A 25,406-nucleotide genomic window follows, 5' to 3' on the forward strand; every position below is an offset into this window, starting at 1 on the left:
TCTTCACAGTGGCATTGAACTGAGTTTTAATCATATTATGAAAGTCACGAAAACATCGGAAAGCCTCATTTTTTTTGTTTTAAAAGATAAATGCATGTAAAACGAGAGTGACAATCAATAAAAGTAACAAAGTACCTATGGCCAGTAATAGACACACGTTGGCAAGGACCCCACACGTCAATATGAATTAGCATAAAAGGAATAGGTTTTCTATTATGAAGAGAAGGTAAATAAGTAGAACGAGTCTGTTTTGCAAAAATTCAAGCTTCACAAAAAAATTATTTTCATTATAAGAAGAAACCAAATTAGAAAATATTTTCTTAAGAGTTCCTAGAGGGGGGTGACCTAGCCTACGGTGCCACTGATGAAGGTCTAATATTACCGAATGGACCGGATTAGAAGATGTAGTCAAAGCAGACGTAGATTCTCCAATCGGCTCGAGAAAATAAAGTCCATTGTCTAGTTTACCACGTCCAATCTCCTTCCCCTTGACCAGATCCTAGAAGACACAATAAGATGGGAAAAAAGTCACTTTACAATTCAAGTCATATGTAAGACTACTGATAGAGAGCAAGTTAGTAGAGAAAGAGGGAACATGTAAAACTTTAGTCAAAGAAAGTGATGGAGAATGCTGAATGGTCCCTTTTCCAGCAATGGAAGAATAGGAGCCATCAGCAATTCAAACTTTATCCTTTCCAAAAGTTGGAGAATATTGTAAGAAAGAGGAGGATAAACCTATCATATGATATGTAGATCCTATATCAATGATCCAAGGAGTAGAAACTGAAGAAGCTTGAAAGCTTGTAAAGGTTTTACTTGAAGTAACAAGGTAGGTGTTGGTATGGGTAGTAGAGGAAGCAGTGGTCAAGGTTGTACCATCAATAGTTGTCATGTTGACAAAATTATCTGCAGTTCTTCAATCTTCACCCTTTCGAAGTAACAGAAATGTCGCAGAATGCAATAGCCAAACAACCCAAACAGATCTACCTTCTCTTTTTCTTTTTCTTTTTTTTTTTTTTTTTTTAATTACAAATAAGTCCCTAGAAAATCTGAAATTACAAGTAGGTCCCTAAAAAGGCTGAAATGTCAAATAGGTCCTTGAAACTATTTGAAATTACAAATAGGTCCCTGAAACTTTTGAAATTACAGATTAGTCCCAAAAAAATCTGAAATTACAGTTGGGTCCCTGGAACTAATTGAATTCACAAAATAAACCCTTGAAACATCGCTTTTTTGGTTTCTTCCTTTTTTTGGGCTAATAGAACCGTAGGAAAGAGGGGGGAAAATAGAGTTTGCTAAATTCAAGATTGAAAGAAGAATTTAGATGAAAAGAATCGGAGGAAACTCACTGTTTGAGAAGAGAATCGATGACGTTATTCTGCGATTCAGAAAAAATCAGACGATTGATGGGTAAAAAAACGCTGTTGGTAACTTGGTATTCTACTCTCTCTTTCCTAATCGCAACGGTGGTGTTGCAGGAGCAGGAAGCAGCAGCTACGATGCGATTTCTCTTCTAATCAAAAGAAGCAGCAAGAAGCAGTCTCAGATGAAGAATCAATCCTCAATCGCAGGCTTAAGAAGAATAGCCCCTAATCGAAGAACCTCAATAGCAGAACCCTGATCGAAGAACCTCAATCGCAGGTTTCGGATGAAGAACCAGGGCTCAGAATCGCAGGCTTCAGATGAAGAATCAGAGAGAAAAAAAAGTTGCAGGAGCAGCGGTAGTTGCAATTGCAGAAGCGGCAGAAGTTGCTGATTTCTTCTTCTCTTCTTCTTTCCTCTGTTTTCTGTTCTTATTCGTCAAATCGAGACGGATTGAATCGTCGTCTTCTTCTCTCTTCTATTTTTTCTCTTTCAATTGGCGACCAAGACGGTACTGAAAAACTGCCAGCAGTAGAACTGAAGATTGGCGATGGGTTTGAAAAAAAATCAGAAGAAGAAGGTAGGTCGCTTCCCTAATCGAACGATAGGTTACGAGAATTTCCGTGATAGTTGCAGAAAATTCCTGCGACTGTTGCAGAAAAATCTGCGCAGAAAATTCTGCAACAATTGGAGAAAATCTGCTATGGGTTTTGCAGAAAAAAATCCTAATCGAATTTAGGCTCTGATGCCATGTAGAAATACAATGTTTGGCAGAATGGCTTCATGATCCATGATCTCAAGCCCTCTTTTATAATTAAGTGGAAAGTAGACTATTACAAGGAATAGAATTTTACATGAATGCAAACTCTAATTTAACTCCTATACAAACTCTTATTAGACTCCTAATAGAATCCAACAGGAAGCTTTATGGTAAGCCACCTCAGGTTGCTAACACTGCATCATTAGAGACATTGACCACTACCACTCCACAATCAGAAGGGAAGACTGTGAAAATGACTGATAAAGAATATGTCCGCTTCACTGAGTTCCAGGCACCTTAGTCTCCACCTCCCACCGCCACCTTTGTTCAGACACATAATGCTACAGCCTGTGTTTCTACTTCTCATCCTGGATCATTGACTGATGGGCATCTGATCATATGACTAGTGACTTAGGTAACTTTTCATCCTTTTTTCTCATCCTCTTCCATTGTGACCCTTACTGATGGTTCCCATACCAATATTAAAGGTGTAGGAACTGTCAATCTCACCCCCACCCTATGTCCCTATCTCTGGTCTTCCATTTTGTATTTACCGAGTTTCCATTTAACTTATTGTCTATTCATAACCTAACATCATCTACAATTATTCTGTGACTTTCTTTCTTGGTTATTATGTGTTTCAAAATCTTACAACGAAGAGGACGCTTGGTAAAGGCTGTGAGTTGGGAGGATTGTATGTGTTTGATGACATTTCCTCTGTTGCTTACTCGAGCACGTCTACCCCTCACCAAATTCAGTGCCATTTGGGTCATCCTCTACTAAATACTTCGGAATTTTTGGATAAACGTTTTAGTATCATTTCTTCTTTACCTTGTGGGTCATGTCAATTTGGGAAACTTCACCATGTAAATTATCCCCCTTAAATCAATATTAGGGTAGACAAACCCTTTTCTTTTGTTCATTCTGATGTGTGGGGGCCATGTCCTATTACTTCTACTTTAGGCTTTCATTATTTTGTTACTTTTGTGGATAATTTTTCAAGAGTTACCTAGATATATTTAATGAAAAGTCATTCTGAATTGTTTAGTATCTTATTCTGATTTTGTGAATGAAATTCGTACACAATTTGGGGTAAATGTCAAAATCCTTCGAAGTGATAATGGAAAAGAAAATTTCTCTAGTCCTTTTCATACTTTTATGGCATCACATGGCATTCTTCATCAATCCTCTAATGTTGACACCCCCCCCCCAACAACAGAATGGTGAGGCAAAACAGAAGAGTCGCCATCTGATGGAAGTTTCCTGTTGTTTACTGTTTTGAAATGCTGGTCCCCAAATCTTTTGGGCTGATGTTGTCCAACTACTTATCATCTCATTAAAGACATCATCAAAATCCGTTCACCCTTCTCTTTGTGTAAGGTTCAACTTTTGTGAATAGGGTATAAGTTATGGGGCATTTGAGTCATTTCAACATGGGCAATTTCATCTTATTTTAAACTTAATTTGAATTTCACTGACAGTTTAAAACATTTTTTAAAGGAGCGGACCCCCTTATAGTTTTTGGCACACTAGGGGGATTACTAGGTTCATGCCCAACTCAAGGGATGTGCACATAAAAATCTCTTTCTTTGAACATCCTAATCCCCAAGGATGGAGATGTGAGCATGTTTGCAAGATTTAGGCCAATTGCTCTATGTAAGCTACTACAAAATATCATTGACTGCAACAGGTGATAAGGGGACCTTCTGAGTGAAAACCAGTCTGCTTTCATTGAGGACCGACCAATCACAAACAATATTTTATTTTGTCATGATATTGTTAGATGCATAGAGCAGAAGGCAGCATCCCCTTCATCTGTCCTAAAGGAGGATTTGAACAAGACTTAAGACTCCCCTAGAAGGAATTTTTTTAGAGGTGATGAAGCGGATGTGATGTAACCCAGGGTCTAGGTCAGATCTCCCAAGACCCTCTTTAATAAGAACCAACGCAAGTTTGGACTAATAATAAGGTTGTGTTTGTTTATGGGATGGCTTGGCCGCTTGGGTACCCTATGGGATGATTTGGGTATACTATGGGTAGCTAAAAATTATAGGAAACCCTATGGGAAGGCATGAGAGGGTGAAAAGTGTAATAGATGAGGTTTCGTTGGTTGTGGGAATGTCTAAAGATCCTAGGGAATGGATTAGGGATAATTTGGATTAATAAAGTAAGGTGGAATATGCCCAACAGGAATGGGGAGGGAAAGAAGTTTACTCAAATATTTCAGAGATAAATGCAAAGGAAGAACTTGCGAACCTAATAGAGGATCCAAATTCGGATGGAATGGGGATGGGAGAAGGGTAAGTAAATTTAATTGGATCTAGAAATTCTTCAAGATCCTCTTTTCTTCTTTCTTTCTTCTTTCTTTCTTCTATCCTTCTTCTTTGCTTCTTGCTTCTTTCTTTTCTTCTTCTTTTCTTTTGTTTTGTTCTTTTCGTTCTTTTTTTTTCTTCTTCAATTTTTTCTTTTCTTTTCTTTTCTTCCATCTTCTTTTCTTTCTGTTTTTCTCTTTTGCTTTTGTAATTCTTTTCTGTTTTTGTTGTCACAAGATCCAGAGGAAAAAAGAAGAAAAAAAAACCGAAACAAGGGACAGAGGGGTATTGCAAGGAAAAGAAAAGAAGAGAGAGAGGGAGGGGGAATTCTGCTGCTGCAAGGGAAAAGGAGAAGAGGGGAGGGAGGAGCTGCTGTCGCAGGTGGGAAGGAGGGCTGGGGAGGGGCTGTCAGGTAGGGGATAGGGCTGCAATGGTACTAGGGGAGCAGAGAAGACCTGCGGATCGGGGAGTGATTCTTGGTGGTTCGTAGGTTAGGGAAAGGGGAGAGGAGGGACTGGGATTGCTGCTGTATACATCATATAATTCGGTCGAAACTGTCGAGTCAAAATTTCGCATTTTTGAAACCTCAAAACGTAACTATGGGGGACCCAAAAAAAAGTCCCAAGTTCCGATCAAAACTGTCGAAATTTCGTTGAAACCTCAAAATTTCAAGGTTGGTTTGAAACCTGACCCGAATCGGCTGAACCAGCTGGTTTATGAGAAAAAATTCGAAGGAAACTTGGGAAATTTCATGGAAACCTGGGAAATTTTGGGGAAACTTGGGGCTTTTTCCTGCAAGTTCATGGTTTCCCCAAATTTTTTATTTTTTTGTTTCTTTCATGTTTCCCCAAATACCACGACCAATACCCCATTCATCAAGACTTCTCTATCCAAATTGTGTATTCCCTCAAACTGGTTATCTTAAGCAGGTTGATGACCAAACTTATAAAGCTGCAATTGTCGATTACCTTGACAACCATAGGCAAAACATGTCATGGGATGTCTATCTTCGTTGGTTGAAGGAGAGAATGTTACAAGTACAATACTACTCAATTCACGGGATGGATCCATCGAGGCACTCCTCTTGGCACTGAGTTGTACTTCCCTTTTATTGTCAGTTGCTTTGTATTTGATGTTTTGAACTTAGAAGTTATACATTGAATGTTATATACTTAAGTAGTTAAGTTTATAGTGTAATTCTCCAACAACTCTACATTGATGTTATGTACATTGAATAATGTATCTACATTGATTTTTTTTAACAAAATGCATGTACTAATGTGTTATTTATACTCTAATTAGCTTAAATGCAGAGTCTCACCCCAAAATACTCCCTAACATGGTGGGAGATCTCACCACTCAAGAAAAGCGAGATCTCGGTCGAGATCTACCAAAAAAATGGCGGTAGTCTCGATGGCCCATCTCGGTGGGTTTTAGGGCTCTGGTTGGGCTGAAACTTGGTATTTAGACTATTTAAGGCCTTTTGAACACATTGGTGGCTTTAGATTTGTGAGAAAATAACCCTAACTATATCTCCTAAGTCGACCTTATGTATAAAACCGAAATTCTATGAAATGCAAGGTTAGAGACTTAGAGTCTTAGTCTCTTAGAGTCTTAGAGAGACAGAGAAACAGAGAGATAGAGACAACATGTAATATTGTAATGCAAAGATATTAAGTAATTCAAGTTAATGAGTTATCATTTATCAACTATCAAGTATCAAATACAATAACATTACACATCAAGTATTCAAGTCAACAAGTGATCAAAGTTCAAACTATCAAAGATTCAAAGTAATAAATTGTTAAATACTTAAATGTCTTCAAAATTTTACAACCATAAGAATTAAGAAGATTACAACTTACAACTTATAAGACTAAGAGTCTAAGACTAAGAATGTCAAAACTCAAAATTACAACTTACAACTTACAAGACTAAGACTAAGAGTATGAGTATCAATCAGCATTTTGCATCAATTGATTCTGAACGGTGGCCACATATGACTCCCAAGTCAATCCATCACTGAAGTATGTCATATATCGGTTTATATGGAACTGATATGTCTCCATGTTAGAATACTGGAGGAATAGCACTCTGGGATAACCGTCAATCGTGGGTGGGTGAAAGAGCCATTGTTGTTGTTGGTGTTCATATTGTTGTTGAGTATCTGGGTAGGGGTTTCTAAACCACTCAGTTAACAACCCACCTTCACTCCCATATGTGTACTCTCCAGGTGCAAGGTCTTGAGGAATGGTATGACCTCCATAAGAAGAATACCCATTGTAATCTGACCCGGTACTGTGATCCCCGTATTGGTACCCCGATGACTGCCAACTGTCCAAACTCTGCTGTTGTGAATCACTTTGACCATGATCTAGGCTCATGCTTCCCATGTTCAATTCAAGATCATGCATGCTTGCATCATCATTCGGTTGCCCCTGCCCCTGGTTTGATCTGCTCTTCCTACTCCTAGCATAAGTCCGAGAGACAAGGGAACTATGGGTCACATGTGTCGGATGACTCGAACCTGGTGGTGGTGACTCCCTTTGTTGATGCTGACTTCCACCAGAAACACGACCAACCTAACTGCCTCCATGACTCGAACTCGATGGTTGACTTGGGCCACTTGGCCCTCTAGTATCATCGGCATCATCTGAATCCCCACTACTAGTTGTCACCTCAGTTGTTTTAAGTTGACCAATCGGTCGTCCTTCTGATGCCACTGCAGCAGCCTGACCCTCATCAGAAGACACGTGCTCAGCCACAGCATCTGGGCCCATAGCAGCAGCAATGGTAGGATCCGGCTGCCCTCCTGGCCCATCCAGCACTCGGCCACCTCGATCCCTAACCCACTGATATATGACATCATCTTCCTCGTCTTCTGCGGGGGGCTCGTGGAATATATCAGTCAACTTAATTAGTTCACGATTGTCGTCATCTATATCATCTTGTATGTGCCCTACTCTCAATCTCATGTTGTAATGCACATACACTAAGTCCTCGAGCCTCTTACTCCCCAATCTGTTCCGTACCTTACTATGGATGAGCGAGAAGGTGCTCCAGTTCCTCTGGCAACCAGAGGATGAGCAAGTTTGTGAGAGTACTTTGATTGCTATGTCCCAGAGATTTGGCGCACTACTTCCATATAACACCCACCAGTCAGCTACATAACCAAAAATAAGAATGCATTAGGCAAGTAAATCTTTATATTTATATAACTTATCAGTTATCATTTATAGAGTTATAGTCTATAAACCTATAGACTTATAGACTTAATGACTTATAGAGTAGTGGACTATTTACCAGGATCAGTTTTTTGCCTAGTTGCAACTGCAGAAGGCTTTCCAAAACTTCCAGAGGCATCCCTGAACTCCCTGATCTGTACACCAATTCTTCAATTATTGTCTTATGTATATGCTTAATGCAATAATGCAAGAAGTTGAAGAAACAATTGAATAAGTTCTCATCTCTCCATTAATTGTCCCTTGCATAACAGGATTTGACACAAGCTTCTCCACCACCTCTTGCACCGCAATCATCAACTTTACATCAAGCCCCATATCATTCTTGTAATGGTACTTTGGGTTGAGGTAGTAAGCTTGCATTATGGAAATAAAAAATTCGGTTAGTGAATTAGTGATTTGGTTGTTTACTTGTTTATAAATTATAAGTTATAACAAATAAAGAATGTAAATTAAAGTATACAACAAAAACTTAAAGACTTAAAAGTGACTCACCAGCCAAATGCAAAGGATGCATCAAGTGCATCTCCCATCTATTATCGATGATCCTCTCGTAGGATTTGAAGGAGCTAGGGGCAGCAGCTCTAACCAACTCTTTCATTTGCTGGAGGGCAGCATATAAGTGGGGCATTGTGGGCTTCTTCTCTGAATCCACCATCCTTAAAACAAACACAATAGGCTCTATAATGCCCAGTGTCCTATTCAGCTGCCTCCAAAAGGAATCATCAGCAATGGTTTGTTGGGCTAATACTGCATCAGGATGGCTAGATCCACACCAACCAAACCACTCCTCACTTGCAAACATGTGCCGAAGACCCACCACTTTCTTCTGGAAGCTTTTCCGAGCTACATAGTTGGTGGCGAATCTAGTCAATCCAGGTCTAACTAGATCACCATTACAGTGGTTTCTCATCATCCTCAGCACATAACCATGGTTATAAATAAAATTACTAACCATTCTAGCCCTCTCAACCACTGTATTGATTGACTTTCTTTTCCCCAAGTCCTTCAACATAAGATCAATCGAATGAGCTGCACATGGTGTCCAAAAGAGGTGGATGCTGGCGCTCTTCTTCCTCATCAACATTTCTCCAGCTTTTTTGAAGTTAGCACCATTATCTGTGACAATTTGGACAACATTCTTTGGCCCTACCTCAAAGACCACCTCCCTAAGAAGCTTGTAAAGGTAGTCAGCATCTTTGATCTTATCTGAGGCATTCATTGACTTAAGGAAGGTTGTCTTTCCATTGCAACTTGCCATAAAATTAATGGACTGTAGTAGGACCAGTCCATCCATCAGCCATCACAGTAACACCATATGTACTCAACTTTTCCTTTAATGAACCAATGTATTCATCCACCTCCTGCTTTACATTGGGTAAATATTTATTCATTACTTCCCAAGCACTTGGGCCTTTAACCCCTACACCTGCCCTAGCAACTACATTGATCATCCCCTAATAGTATGGTGTTTTGGCTACATTGGCTGCAATGTTGTTGTAAAGCATGAATTTGCTGATTGCCAACCTAGCTTCCTCCTCCCTACTGCCTTCTCTACCTCCAACAAACATATATGGAATGCTTCTTTGATAGATTTCTTGTTGGTTAAAGAGGGAGAGGTCTCGGTCAAATGTGGAATCATAATGTCTAGTCTTCCTCCTCCTCCTTTCGGTCCTCTCAATCTCAGTTCCCTGAAAACTATGTCTAGGTGGCTTGGATGCCCCTGACCCCGAACCACCTGCTCCCCTTGTCTGTTCCTATTGCCTCACACTCTCAGCATGTAAGGACTGTCTGCTAGCTTCCATTGCAGCCTTCATCTGTCTCCATTCGGCTCATGACTCAACACCCATAACCCTCCTCTCTTCATCATCACTTGATTCCTCATCAACATCAAGAATAGGTCTAGATAGCACTGTATCCTCAAATTCCCTTTGCTTTTGTGCCATCTCGTCCTTTTTTTGTTTCCCTCCCCTTAAAGTTGTTGCAATTGCTTTTTGCATTTCATAAGAAACCTTGGGACACTTGGAAACATCTTTGTAACCACCAGCCAAATGTTGCTTTAATCTGGTTGAACCACCAGAATTCAAAGTCTTGAGGCAATACTTGCATCGGGATTTCTTCTTATCAGCAGTCAGTGGATCCCATGTTGCCAAGCAATATCCTGAGTCCCATTACTAGTGCCGCCACTCCCACTAGTTGCCATTTAAGATACAAATGTACAGCACTGAAAGTCTGAAATACATACATGAATGTTCCCAAATAATCATTAGAATAATTTTTGGATACATAAAAACATGTAAAAACAATTTATAAAACAACAAAACACACATTTTGTTTTAAGATAACATATATACAGTGCTTAAACAAACATGTTTGTATTTTTAAAATAAACTACATAATATGAGCATCATTTTAAAATAAAAAAAAAACAGATAAATTTTTAATAAAATATTATTTTTTATAATTATTTTATGTAAAAATAATTTATAAAACAACAAAACACATACTTTGTTCTAAAATAACATATATACAATGCTCAATAAGACATGTTTGTATTTTTAAAATAAACTACATAATATAAGAATCATTTAAAATTTAAAAAATAAAAAAAAAAGATAATTTTTTATAAAATATTATATTTCATAATTATTTTATTTATTTATTTAAATAATAAAAATAAAAATAAATACAGCAAGCATGATAATCAAAATATTAATACATGAGACTGTAGCCCTCTAAATGTAGTTTAACATAAATAATAATCACATTCATATCATAAGTATTTATTTATAATCTTTAATTTTAATTTTTTAGATAATATATTTTTTAAATACGAAAATTCAAAAAAAAAATTTAATAACAGAAAATTAAATTTTTTTTCCATGAAAGTGTAGATCAAAGCTTGATCATCAACATATATTTATACCACACTCATACAACCATTGTAGAACCTTGTATTTGAAAAAATTCAAATTTGGGGGAAAATCTTACATTTCTTGAAGAACACTTGAAATATGCTTGAATTTGTTGTTGTAGATGAGTAGATGACGTTGCTATGTTGAATTCCCAACAAATTCCGGCCAAAAATCGAGTTTTCCGGCCAAATTTGGGCTTCCAGCGAGATAGAGGAGAGAGAGAGGCGAGATATGCCTCTCTCGAACGAGACAGGGGCTTTTTAAAGCCCCTAAAGTGTTGAAAAAAGGCTCGTTAGCGAGATCTCGCCGAGATATTGGCAAGATCTTGAGTCGAGATCTCCCATCTCTCTGATCTTGCACTCCCTCTCGTCTCACTATCCTCAAATAGCAAGATATCTCGCGAGATCTCCCACCATGCTCCCTAAAACCTGTTGAAACTTGCACGAAAAAGTCCCAAGTTTTGTCCAAATTTCTTAAGTTTCCACCTAAGTTTCCCATTCTCACCTGGTTGAAACTTGAGTTTCCCTCAAATTTTTTTCTATGGCTGTATGTACTAGAGTTGAAGGAGATGACCATCGAGTGAAGAAACAGTGCTAGAATCTGCAGAAAACCTTTAATGAAGGCTGCCGCAGGGAAGAGAAGATGAAGTGCCTTGCTGGAATATGTTGAACTTGCACAAAGAACACTATAGCCCAGGCCGCAAGGCTTTCCTCCCCTACGGCCCGACCTCTTTATATGGCTATCACTACTCTCATCCTCTTTATTCCATCATGGAAGCCTATAAAAGGTTATTGACTTGTGGTTGGGATTAGTCATAAAGAAACAAAAATGACGGAAAGGAAAAGCAATGCGAGAAGAGGATAAATCACTATACTATATGGTCAAATGCTATAGAAGTTGTAAACAAAAGGGGGATCCATACCTAGTGCCATGGTTGTCAAGGCGACCAAAGCGGTTAGCGCACATTTTTTTAATAAAACTATTTTACATGGCACATATAGTATATCAAAAACAGATATATATATATATATATATATATATATATATATTTTGGGTGGGGGGGCATAAAACTGATATAGTACTATAAGCTAAACAAATATTAAAGAATCATAATTATGAAAGATTATCATTAAAAAACTAACATAAGTTCATCTCATCATCATACAAATACACAATAGAAATTAGCAATATAATGTAATAACATTCTTCCCCCTAAGCGACACGTGCTTGCCCTGAAAAGCCGGGACACTATAACATATGTTCTTGGAAATTGTGAAGTTACCCTACTAATTACAGTTTTATACCAAATTAGACATTCGATGGGACCAAAGACAGAAGATCAGTGATTATATCTGCACATGATACATGATCAGCATTCTTCCTGCATAAGTGATTACATCTGCGCATGCTCACCCTGAAAAGCCAGAATACTTCAATTTCTATTTTTTTTTTTCTTGAGAGGGATATGGATCTAGATTTAGCTTTTATAGATCATCTATTCATGAAAGCTAACTGGTACACAACCAATTAAATGAGAGCCTTTTATTGACCAAGCAAGCAAACAAAGCTTACTGCCTCGGGCAATTAGGATGCCTTCTCCAAATCTTTTGCACTATGAAATATGTCGACAATCACAAAGAATAATTCAATTTCAGGTCCCACATCAGACAGAATTAGAAATTGTAAAGCATGGTAAATAACCTGCCTTGTAGGATTCCGTCGGTGGTATAGCAAGCATGTTCCAATCTATTTCGTCTATATATTTTTTTCGTTCTCTATATACTGCCTTCGCACTGTTATACTTTGGTTGATATTCAGATAATAGCCCTTTAGCCTGCAAAATATCATTAGCAGATAAGTCCACACCCTTCAAATACTTGTGTGTTTTCTAGGTCATAAATAGACCATACATGGTAAGCATGAGTTACAGAAGATAGATAAAGCCAAAGGCCATCAGAATATAAGAAATAAATACTCCCATCTTTGCTCAGGAGCAAGCATTTCCTTTAGAAAGCTGACTTTCCACAATTAGCACAATTATGTACAGATAAAGTGGGGAAGATGGAACAGGTTTGAAACTTAAATTGCTTAGAGATATGCCAAAGCATTTCCAATTAAGGACATAAAGTTTACCAGTGCACGGCTGACAGAGTTTTCAAAATTTTCGTACTCCTTCCAAAGTTGTTCAACATGATGGGTCGGAGTAACAATAGCTTTTTGGTATGCCTTCCGCACTGCAGTCATCCGTTGTGACTCTTCCTGGGCTGTCGTAGCCTGGATAAGGAAATCCAAATAGATAAATAATAGGAAAATAGAAGATGAAAGGAAATCCACTGATAATGAATTGAAACTTTAAATCCCCAGAATCCAAAAAAATGATAAGTAAATCAGAAAAAGCTGTAAATAGTTCAACAGACCGGCAATGACTTCAAAAAGGTGATGTATTCCATCCATACAGGCCCAGATGCAATATCACTACCTGCCACAAGGTGTAGCAAACTAAGCATGGTTAGATCATATAAATTAGCACATACTACCAGGATATGTAACTCCTTTAAATGATTAACATGGTTTACGAATAGTCTTAAGCACAAGTAAGCTCAATCAATAATCCCCTTGGATTTAACAGATTTCTCTTCTAACAAATATTGCAAGTGAAATAATCCACTGACTGTGTACATTTAAGTCATTGAGTACCAAAAACTAACATCTAGGAAAGCAATCTGATACCCACCAACATAACTTAGCATAAAATCAAAAGCTTTCCTAGTCTCTTCCTGATTCTCTGCACCCTTCTTTTCATTTACTTGCCGGATGAAACGAATGTAGCATCGCCTGTAAATACAACATGAACCATGACAGTTAGTTAAAACAGATTCTAGTTAGTCATTGCTAAAGAGAAAAGAAACAGGAAGGCAACAAAGGGTTAAGAAGAACTATGTTTCTTCAGTGAACAACTCAATTGCACATATGGAATTATCTTTATCAAAGTGTACAGTCCTTCAAATATCGAGATTGGACAACTAGGCCAAGTCAACATGCAGTCAATGGAGGCCACTCAACCAATCCAATAGCAATTCCACCACCACCAACCCAAGAAATTAACAGATAATGACTGTTTACACTGGTTCCATGGAGTTTTTGCCAGGAAAAGCCCTCAGCTGACTGAACTCAGGAAGGATCAGCATCTGCACAGTTTGATCAACTTCAAATCCCAAGTTTACATACGTAGTATTATAATCTTTCACAATCCCTGATTGTTCACAACTGGGAGATATAAGCTATAAAGATCATTTTGTGAAAACAATTTCCAGTAGATTCTAAAGATAAACTTTTAATTTAACCTTAACGAGCGGATGAATTTCTGCGGTTCCTTCTGGTTTATAGCAAGCAGGGGCACAGCTGCCCTTGGAAAGATTAAGTGGAGAGGGGGTTATGCCACAAGGCAAAATCCACCACCCACCCACCCCCCCCCAAAAAAAAAAAAAAAAAAAGGGGGAAAGAAAGGAAACCAAAAAAGTGAAAAAGAAAACACACTACCATCTCTTACCAACTACAAGTTATATAAATGTCCCACAAAAATGAAAAATGTACATCCTATGTATTATATAGTGCAACAATAAAAGTTGAAATATTGTATGATAAAATAGAAAACCAACATTGACGATGCGGTTATCATAGGACACGTTATTAGGTTAGATCATGATGGTCCCTTCTTTTTTCTTTTCTTTCAGGGGTGTGTGTGTTGTTGGGGGGAGTTTGGGGGAGTTTGGCGGTTTTCTAAATAAAAATTTCCACCACTGGAAGACCCAAAGAAGGAGAAAAAATAGAAGGGAAATTATCAGTGCAACCCCAGAGTTACTGCCTAATATTAATGCCAATCCAAAACAAGTAAAAATTCAGCTAGGCCCCTGACAAAAGATTTCTTAAAAAGACAAACATACCCATGTAATGGTGTGAAGTATCTATTCTACCTGTTCAAGAACAAATTCCTTGAACCAACAAGAGAATACAAATGTAAATAGTATTAACCCAAAAACCAATTAGCATTATGGCAATCATGGAACAAAAATCGATCGATATGGTCGAAATATCGATCAATATGTCTGCATATTTTGAATTCGAAACGAAATGTAGTTGTAGGAACTAAGTATAAATATCGTTTCGTATCGATACTAGTCGAAATATCAGCCCGATACCATATCGGACCGAAATGATACTTACGCAGCTTATAAAGTGTCCAAACGGAGCCACTTTTCGACCTACCGAGCGATATCGCCCTCTGCATTTCAACCTCCTTTGGAATTTTTTGTGATTTCTCTTGCTTTCATCCCCTTCTACACCTAATTTCTAGTATTCCATTTCCTTCAAACACTTGATTTGCTCCTCCATTTGTGCATTTTCTCAAATCTTGCAATGTGAGTAACCAACTTCCTCCTTTTTTTTATTTTTGTTTCATTTGTGCTTTAAATCATGTTAGATTGCTTCCAAATTTATGTATTTTACTTTAGAGTGTTGATTTATGAATTTGTAGTGTCAAAATTATTTTTTGATTCTTCCTACTATTTTTTTATTTTTCTGTTATTAAAATTTATTTACTAAATTATGTATATTGCTGTATAGTACATGTATAAGCTTCAAACGAATGTATGTGAGAGTTGAGACACCATATTGCTATGATGGTGTTGAATTAATTTTTTTCCTGTTAATTATGTACTTTTACTGTATTTAATATATATTTAAATAATTAAAAAATATTTAAATATTAAAAAAAAATAATTAATTTCTGTTATAAATTTTAAAATAGCAGAGTATTAGTGGAAGCATGTATGCAATTTTTGGAGCATGTTGTGGATATTTTTAAGATAGTTTGTGTGGATTTTATGTATTTTAAAATGATTTATATATTAAAAAATACTTATATAGTTATACATTTTTTTTTATATATTTAAAAATAGGAGGTTATTATTAGAAGCATGTATGTCATTTTTGGAGCATATTGTGGAGCTTTTCAAGATACTTAGTGTGTGTTTCTTGTATCAAGCACTCTCTTTTAAAGATGTCAGACATAGCTTGGGAACATGGGAGGCCACTGACAACTGATAGGAAGAAGAGCGAGTGTAATTATTGTAAAAAACAAATAGGAGGAGGTGGGGCCACTAGATTGAAGCTGCATCTAGCTGGTGGCAACAGGGATGTAACAGGGTGCCCAAAGGTGCCCGTAGAGGTCAAGAGGACAATGGCCTCATATATTAGTGGTGGAAAGAAAAAGAGGAAAGAGAAGAGAACACAGAGGGATGAGTTTGAGGATGCCTGCTTAGATGACCTTCCAGATCCTAAGGATTATGGTAAGGATGAGCCAGGAGAGAGTGACCCTGATCCAGAGGCCGATCAGCTGAAGAGGGCGATGATGATGAGTAAAGAGCAACAGAGGATTGATGACATGAGGAGGCAACAGAGGGGTCTGGGTTGTGGGTCCTCTAGAGAGCCAGTAGGTATGGGAGGCACAGGTGGCTCCCAAGTCTCTATAAGGAGGACTCAGAGTGTGAAGCAGGAGGCTCCTATCCCACGGGCCCCTACAAGGGGTCGAGCTTCGTCAGCACATCCTACAGATCTAAATCTTAAGATTATTCACAATGATCCGCCCCTATTTAGGAAGCCTGAGCAAAAGCAGAAGAAGTTGAAGCACTTATGGGGGAGTGTGAAGGAAAAAGTGGGGATGGCTTTCTCCAAATGGGCCTATTACCATAGTATTCCAGCACATACAGCTCAGGGGCCCTATTATAGAGATATGATTGAGGAGATAGGCAGGGCTGGGAGTGGTGTACAGGGCCCCACTCCATATGAGATATATAATATGTATTTGCCTAAGCATAAAGAGGACTTAAATGAGTACATTAAAGGATTAAAGCCCATGTGGAATCATTATGGAGTGACTATGATGGCTGATGGTTGGACTGGTCCCACTAGACAGTCCATCATCAATTTCATGTTGAATTGTGATGGGAGGACAGTGTTCCTCAAGTTAGTAGATGCATCCGGTGAGAAGAAGGATGCAAAATACATTTACAAATTATTGAAGCAAGTGGTGAAGGAGGTTGGAGTGGAAAATGTGGTTCAAATTGTGACTGATAATGGCTCCAACTACAAGAAAGCTAGGTTGAAGATGCAAGAGAACTCCGGGTATTTAAACATATAGTATTAATTTTCATTTATAAATGCATATATTTACATTACACATACACATGTACACTTTATAACTTTGTATGATGGCTTGATGCCTTGATGGATGGACAGATATAGGCTCTTTTGGACTCCTTGTGCTGCTCACTGCATTGACTTAATGTTGAAGGACATTGGAAAGGTTAAGCTTGTGAAGAAGACCGTGGAGCAAGCTCGACATGTTAGCACCTTCATATATAACCACACGTCCACACCTATGCATTAAGGATGATGAGGGACAAGTGTCAGGGTGAATTAGTGAGGCCAGGCATAACCAGATTTGCTACTAATTGGATAGCACTGCAGAACTTTGAGAGTAGGAAGACTGGCCTTAGGAGTATGTTTGCATCAGAGGAGTGGTTTAACTGGGAGGGTTCTTCATCAGTGGGAGGAAGGAAAGCACAGTTGACCATACTCAATGAGACTTTCTGGCACAATGTGAGGATAGTGGTGAAAATGCTTGAGCCTGTGGTGAATGTGTTGAGGATGGTAGATCAGTAGAGAAAACCTACTCTAGCACACATATTTGCTACATTAGAGAGGATGAAGCAGCAAGTTGCTCAGGTCCACCCATGTGGCAACAAGAAAGTCCTTCAAATCATCGACATTAGATGGGAGTCTATGTTGCAGCATCCACTGCATAAGGCTGGTGAGTTGTTAAGTCTAGTATTTAATTTAATTTACATTATGTTATCACACTATTAAGCATTAACTATTCCCATTTTATGACATACTCTTTCTTACACAGCATACTATTTAAATCCCAATTACCATTACAAGGACAATCTTGGGATGAGGCAAGATTTGATGGATGCTGTCCAAACTGTAATGGAGAAGTTCGAACCGGATTCAGCTAAACAAGCAGTCATCCTTATGGAGGTGAGATAGTGATTTGAATCATTTGATATTCATAATTCATAGTTTTATACTAAGTCATTAACCTAGTAACTAGTTATTGTTTTTTCTCTTTATATATTAGATAAAGGCTTTTAAGGATGCCACTGGGAGCTTCGGTCGTGTTGTGGCCGTATCGGGACGGGAAACCGCCCTTGTGGGCAAGTTCATTCATTTATTTCATTATACATTTAATTATTATATTCTATCTTTAATTTAGTTATTTAAGTATTAAAATGACTTGGAGTCTATGTTTGTTGTAGCTGAGTGGTGGTTGCAATTTGGACGTGATTCACACAACTTAAGTAGGATTGCAAGCAAAGTGCTCTCATTCACTCGAAGAGACGCAACCAATTGGGTGTGAAGCGTCTAGAGGACCTTGTCTACATATATTATAATATAAGACTGAGAGAGGATCATATTAGACAATGGATGGACAGAGAGCACCAATATCGAGTTGGCCGACATATTTGAGATGGATGATGATGATAACCTAGTAGTTAACTGGATCAGGGACAGTGGAGAGCCATTGCTAGATGAGGAGGGAGGTCGTCCCTAGTAAGCAGATTACAAAGGAGATGGGGGCTGATATGGATGACTACATGGCCCACAAGGGGAGGGCACATACAGAGCCCGCCCATCCTTTCGTGCCACACCCTAGTGCATCCACCCAAAGTGAGGATTTGATTCTCTAGTCCGACACTGAGGATGAGGTGACTCAAGCCTCCGACGATGACGATGATGGTGGTGATGATGACGATGGCGGTGATGATGGCGATGGCGGTGATGATGGCGATGGCGGTGATGATGGAGGGGATGAGGAGGGTGTGGGACCTCGTGATCAGGATTCAACTAATCCTAGGGACAAACCACCACCACCACGTGAGAGTCAAGGGGGGAGGACAACCACCGAGATTCACAAGCGAGAGTCAGTTCACCCATGCGACACAGGATTCAGACCATACTGGAACTGCATCTCGAGGCAAAAATGTTTCCTCTACATATTCGAGGAAGGGGAAGGGGAGACAGCACGGCTGGAGCACAGAGGACACGCCATCATATGGGTCCTACCATCCACCCGATGCAGAGAGCTTGGTGGGATCTATGAGATCGATGAGCATTGATGATGCTAGAGACTCCTCCACCTCCAGAGGATCCGGATGGCATAGGCCTGCACAATCCTCATATGATACTTTTGTGGAGAGTATTGGTTCTACCGAGTCGACTTATGGTTATGGACCATATGGTGTCCCTCCTAGCTATCAGATTCAAGGTCAGGCCAGTCAGCCACTAGTGGAGCCTTATGGTTATGGAGCAGCCTATGGAGCTTATGGTGTCCCTCCCACTGTCGATTATCGGAGTCAGCCACTGGGACCTTATCAGTATCCTTATCCTTCTCCTAGTCCTGAGAGCCAAAGTGCTCTTTCATTTGTTGAGCAGATCTTCCACACTATTCCACAGCCATAAGGCCCACCACCACCAATTCCTTTGGAGATTCACAACTTCTCACCGTCAGGAAATCTTATGCACGTGGATGAGGCCACGTACAAAGATGCAGTTGTTGACTATGTCCAAAACTATATGGGGCAAACATCATGGGAGTTGTATTGTCATTTGTATGAAGTGCAGACGGAAGAGGGAGACCTTGAGGCTTGAATAGAATAGACTTGTAAGTAATAACATTCCCGCTTCTTCTCTGATTCATGTACTATATACTTGAAATGTTGGATGTTACATTTTCAGTAGTAACATTCCCGCTTCTTCTCTGATTCAGCTGATACCATTTTATTATGCTTGATATAGGTATTATGCAAAAATTCAAATCAATTTGAGTGCATTTGAGGCTCGAAATTTACTTTTCAAGAGTCGGATAAAAAGTCCAGTTTCGATCGAAATTTCAACCTTTTTCAAGGTCGAAATTCCCATATCGATCGATATTTTTTCCTTGATGGCAATGATTCCTGATCATTCTCTCAACAAGTTAATTTCATATTCATTTGATCAATTGTTCTAATTAAAGGGATACGATAGAAACTTCACATTATTGGAGGCATATTTTTGTCATTTAGAAAGAAAAAAATAACTTCTTGAGATGGGATCTACTTGATATCTTGATTTGTTCTGGCATCGAATTAATATTAGGGGGTAACTCAGAATGGTATTGATAATTTAAAAGGGAATTTGGTGTGTTGAGGGGTGGAGGCGGCATCATAAAATCCACAGGCCTAAGAAGCCAGGCCAATATGTTGCAAAATGGAGATACCAAGGCCCACAGGAAACAACAACATGCCAGTTCCTTAGGGAGTCAAGAAGGGCTATTGGGAGCATACAAAGTCTAGCTAACATTGAAGGAGATGCTTTTCCAAGTATAAGGAGTGGGATTAGAGGTGCATCTAAGATTCCACACTATCCCAAATAGGAGATATCAGTAGCACCAAACACAAGGACACCAGCAATGTCACAAATGGTGCTGCCAAAGAATGTCATAAGTCATAACCAGCCATAACCAATCACTTGTGATTTTTTGAAGGATAAGGGATGCCTACTAGGGGGCCAAATTGAATTACGTAAAGGCTAAGGATAGGAGCAGCTGGACCACGTTAACCCACAAATTAATAAATCAGAAACAAGGATGGGGCTAGTAACTCAAGGTCTGGACTGAACCAGCCACCAAAGTCCAAATCAATGATCAGCCTTGGTCCAATAAAGCTTGAATGGTGGGGAACAACTGCTGTGAGTTCCACTCATCTCAAACAGTTGAAGTGGGAGACATGGCACAAATCGAAATAGAACTCAGTGTCAGAAAATATGATAGATTGTGTTGCAGGACAAATCAGCCAACTGACTGGACCAAAACTTAGATCTAGTGGAGTTCCAAGTGAGGAAAGGCACTGCAGCAAATTTGAACCTAACGTGGTGGGATAGATTGTGTTGTAGGACCAATTGGGCAACTGATTGGACCCAAGTTTACATCTAGTGGGAGTTCCAAGTAAGGGAAGGCTATGCTGCAAGTTTGAAGCTAATGTGGTGCCATAGATTGTGATGTAGGACCAATCAACCAACTGATTGGTACCAAACTTAGACCAAGAAGAGTTCCAAGCGAGGGAAGTCTATGCCACAAATCTGAAGCTAACATGGACCTTGGTTTCTCAGTTATGGAGGTGAACTGAAAATAGAAACTTATGACTTAATGCTGGAATGGAGTAATGAATGGCTGGAGAGAAGGATTGAATGAGAGCGAGGTGGAATGGAAATAGAGGCCGACAAAAGAGCATGTGAGAGATTTTCTTTTCTTTTCTTTTCTTTTGTTTTTTGTTTGGGGGGGGGGGGGGGGGGATGGTTTTTACCAATTAAATTTTCAGCCACCAACCTGATTTAAATGGAGGAGCAGTCTGGAAGTGGCAAGGATAGATGGATTTAGCCAGCTCAGCTTCTTCTGCCCTTAGGATTTAGCAGTCGACAGCAAGGTTACTTTGGCTCTAGGTGTTAGCTCTCACAGCTACACCCTAGCCCTTCTAATCACTCACAATGGACATGAGATTCTTAACGCTCAAAGGCAAATCGATTCAAATTGTGAGGTGTCTCCAAGTTACATTAAAATAAAACTATTAATCCTAAACTAACTTCACTGAGAAATAAAACTGATTCAAAAAAAACAGGCATGGGTCCTCTTAATTAAACTATGGTTGGGTCCTCTTAGTGCAAAAAAATCACGTATAGGTCCCAAACCAACTCACACCATCTCCAACCATTAACCTCAATCAAATTTCAAATATGGAAGGACCAAAATACCCCCAACTTGTTCAATAAATATGATACCCCCATACCCTATTGTTATCAACAACATAGGTGCGTGAAGGGATTCCTTCACCCTCCCGGAAGTGGTTTCAAGCGGTGGGTCTGGCAAGGTGAAGGGATTCCCCCTTGACTCACCTATCTGATTGATAACAATAGGGTATATGCGAGTATTTAAGTCATACCATATTTATTAAACAAGTTGGGGGTATTTTGGTCCTTAAAAATTTGAAATTTGAAATAGGTTAACAATTTGAGAAGGTGTTAGTTGGTTTGGGACCTAGACGTAATCTTTTGCACTAAGGGGACCCAACAATACTCTAGGTCTCACTAAGAGGACCCACGAGCAAATTTTTCTTAAAGAAAGAAACTATTAGTAATTAGGACCCAATTGTACCCCCCCCCCCAAAAAAAAAAAAGAAACTAGGACTTCTATAACAATAGAAAGAAAATCAACCCTTTTGAAAAACTTCACATGGTCTTAATCTGGGGCCCCAAATCTTCTAGTATTGTCCACATAAAGGCAAAATAAGGGGTTGACACTGTGATGCATATCCAACACTAAATTGGACTATTTTAGTGTGAAATCAACGTAAGGTTAATAAATATGGGTGTTGGGCCTTTGTTCTATAGGTTTATGTGGTAATGGACCTATTCGATGGGCCTAAAAGTTTGTGTCCAGGCCAAGTGCGAAAATAGGTTGGTTTACTTGGTCTAATTATGTAAACTCTACCCGACTTAAGTTGTAAGGATAGAATAGCTTTTCTATGTTTTATTTCAGTTTTAAGTGTCCAAGTCATACGTCTGGTAGGATTCCTAGGTCTAATCAAGTTTTAAGTGTCATTTAAGAGTTTATTTCCTATTTTAACAATAAGTTGTATGGCTGTTTAGCCCTATCTACAGCCCCTAGAAGAAAGAATAAAGACAATTCAGATTATCAGATATTTTCTCTCAAAACTTAGTGCTTCTGCATGTGACAGTGCAGTGCTGGTCATGTCAACTTTGGACAAAGAAGCTCCAAGAGTTGAGTAACTCTTCGTTAGAACAAGCCAGATCCTTGCCATAGCTTGAACAGATTGACCCCAAGCTCCTACAACACTCCCCCCATCAGGGCACTAATGGGGGACAGAATATAGAAGAAAGAAGGATATAAAGAAGATAGGGGGAAGAAGGAAATCTTAGAAGAATTAGTCTTGAAAAAAAAAAAAAAACACTCATAAGAAAAAAGAAAAAAAAAGGGGGGGGCTGCAACGCACAAACTCAGCTTCAATTCATATTTTTCTATTCCATACTCAATAAGCTGATTACAAGTGTTTAAATAACAAAACAAACATACTTGATCAGACTCTAATAGGACTCTTGGTAATTTAAACTAAAAAGACTGATCCTAAAGGACTCTTGGATTTAAAACTAACTAAACTTATCCTGATATCCTACCCAAATAAAAAACTTTGATTCATGATTATCCCATAATAAATAATAAATTCTAATTATCTCTGAACTCCCGCGATCCTTTTTATCTCCTTGGCTGGGTTTGGGCCCCAATTTGAATCTATTTCCATGCGCTGACTTGGGGCCCCAACATGAAATATCTCTGGTTTGTTCCGCTGTTTTCTGGTTCTGTTGTGCTGCATCTTTCTCCTCTCTTAAAACTCGTCTCGGTTTATGAAATCTGTCTCCGTTGGCCACGGATTTGATAGGTTGTTGTGATTGTTCAATTCTGAGAAAAGAAATTAGGGGCAATAAAGAAAGGATGAAGAGTAGAAAGATCTCAAGGAGGAGAAGAAAACAAGGAAGAGAGAAAGAAGGTTGAACAAACGATGAGATAAAGAAGAGATCTATCCAGGTTTGGGCTCGATACCAAATAATGGGGGACAGAATATAGAAGAAAGAAGGATATAAAGAAGATAGGGGGAAGAAGGAAATCTTAGAAGACTTAGTTTTGAAGAAGAGAAAGAGAGAGAAGAACACTCATAAGAAGAAAAGAAAAGAAGAAGAAAAGAGGAGAGAAGGGGGGGGCTGCAACGCACAAAGCTCGCTTCAATTCATATTTTCTATTCCATACTCAATAAGCTGATTACAAGTGTTTAAATAACAAAACAAACATACTTGATCCGACTCTAATAGGACTCTTGGTAATTTAAAACTAACAAAGACTGATCCTACAGGACTCCTAGGAATTTAAAACTAACTAAAACTTATCCTAGATATCCTACCCAAATAAAAAAACTTTGATTACATGATTATCCCAATAATAAATAATAAAATTCTAAATTATCTCTAGAACTCCCACGAAAACAGATCCTATTTTATCTCCTTGCAAGCTGGAGTTTGGGCCCACCAAATTTGAATCTATTTCCATGCAAGCTAAACTTGGGGCCCACCAAATATGAAAAATATCATCTGGTTCTGTTCCCTCGTGGCGTGCGTAATTTCAAAGGCAAGCACTCTTCAATCTACACCCCATTAGACTTTCTTATCACATATTTTTTATGTTCTCAAATCTTGACTTTTCAGCGTTCCCAATATGTCCAATATTCAACATCAAATAAATACCAATCCAAACATTAGATACATCCGCACATCATCTCACCAACCCTAGTGACCTTAGATCCTAGTTTGACCCATTTTGACCACCCAACTTAAAGATAAAAAACATTTTGTTGTGAGGCATAGTAGTAGTTATTTTATTACTGAGGGTAGAATTGTCTTGTTAGGTTATTTTATAATTCTCATTATAATGATCCCACACTGGGAATATTTGTCCCTATTTTGTTAAGTTTATAATACAAACAAAGGCCCTACTATGTCACTCAGACACAAGCCAGGATTTTCTCAACTCTTACAACATGGTATCAGAGCCACCTCTGACCTGAGGATCCCTAGCACCACCATCGCAAACAAGAAACTCCTTCCTCCGCCCTCTCTCTATTCTTCCTCCCATCGTAACTCATATCCACCACCTCCCTACCCTATCACCACCTACTACCACCACGCTGGCCCACTAGCGCTACCTTAATGACCCTACCACCACCATCGCAGCCCCAAAATCCATCGCAGCACCTAGCGATAAGCCCTATAAGGATCGCCACCCTTCCACAACCCTTTAGGGCTATCACTCTGTACCACCGGCCATTCCAAACCCCCTATGATTCCCTTTAGGAGTGTCACCACCCACTTGTGACTCCCCTAGGGTTGTCGCAACCCTTTCTGGGCAATCCAACACCATCGCACCACCCTAAGAGCCATTTCCTATACCCTACAATACTCCTAAGGCTCCATCTACCACTTACGACTGGTCCTAGGATTGTCGCCCTTCCTTACGAGAGTTCCTAGGGCCATCGCCTCCCTCTCCTTAACTTTTTAATGACTTTCTTGTCCTAAAAACCTCCTTTATGCCTATTTCTTAGTAGTGAGCACTTTTCTCTTGCCAAGGGGTCCTACTTTCCTTTTGATGCTATGATCTTATTTTTTTGATCAATTTTTATTCCATGCGATGGCCGATTAAGTTACCTCCAACTCTTCTGGTACATCTGGTATGGAGGAGACTCCCGTTTATTCTGTTTCTTGAGAACATGATTTCTTTCCTTTTCAGATGACCACTGTTAAACTTAATGGGACCAACTATCTTCGTTGGTCTTGCACTATTTCTCTTCTAGTTGGTGCTCGTGGCCTTATTGGCCATCTTCACGGGACTTTTATTAAGCTGTCTTCTCCTAGAACGGAGCAAGACAAGTGGGAGACTGATAAATGCTTGGTTATGGGATTCCCTCTCAATTTTATAGAACCAAGTATTGCAGGGAGTTACCTAGCTAGCGACGATGCACAGTGTTTTGAGATTCGACAAAAAATTCATCAGTTGCAACAAAAGGGCTCACCCTATCTCAGATTACAATACTCTTCA

General features: G+C 39.0%; 1 protein-coding gene across 1 annotated transcript in view; it reads right to left on the reverse strand.

The window, feature by feature from the left end:
• Nucleotides 1–25,406, reverse strand: part of CSTF77 (Tetratricopeptide repeat (TPR)-like superfamily protein) — a 128,149-nt gene that overhangs the window by 95,544 nt on the left and 7,199 nt on the right. Inside the window, exons 5-8 of the mRNA XM_089157150.1 lie at nucleotides 13,326–13,426; nucleotides 13,009–13,070; nucleotides 12,725–12,865; nucleotides 12,297–12,425 (exon numbers count right to left, since the gene is read on the reverse strand). Coding sequence (XP_089013276.1) covers nucleotides 12,297–12,425; nucleotides 12,725–12,865; nucleotides 13,009–13,070; nucleotides 13,326–13,426 — 433 coding nt within the window. The remainder of the gene's footprint in view (nucleotides 1–12,296; nucleotides 12,426–12,724; nucleotides 12,866–13,008; nucleotides 13,071–13,325; nucleotides 13,427–25,406) is intronic.

Source organism: Hakea prostrata, chromosome 5, assembly GCF_041222555.1.
Source record: "Hakea prostrata isolate BN-2017 chromosome 5, UWA_Hpros_2, whole genome shotgun sequence".
Lineage (NCBI taxonomy): Eukaryota > Viridiplantae > Streptophyta > Magnoliopsida > Proteales > Proteaceae > Hakea > Hakea prostrata.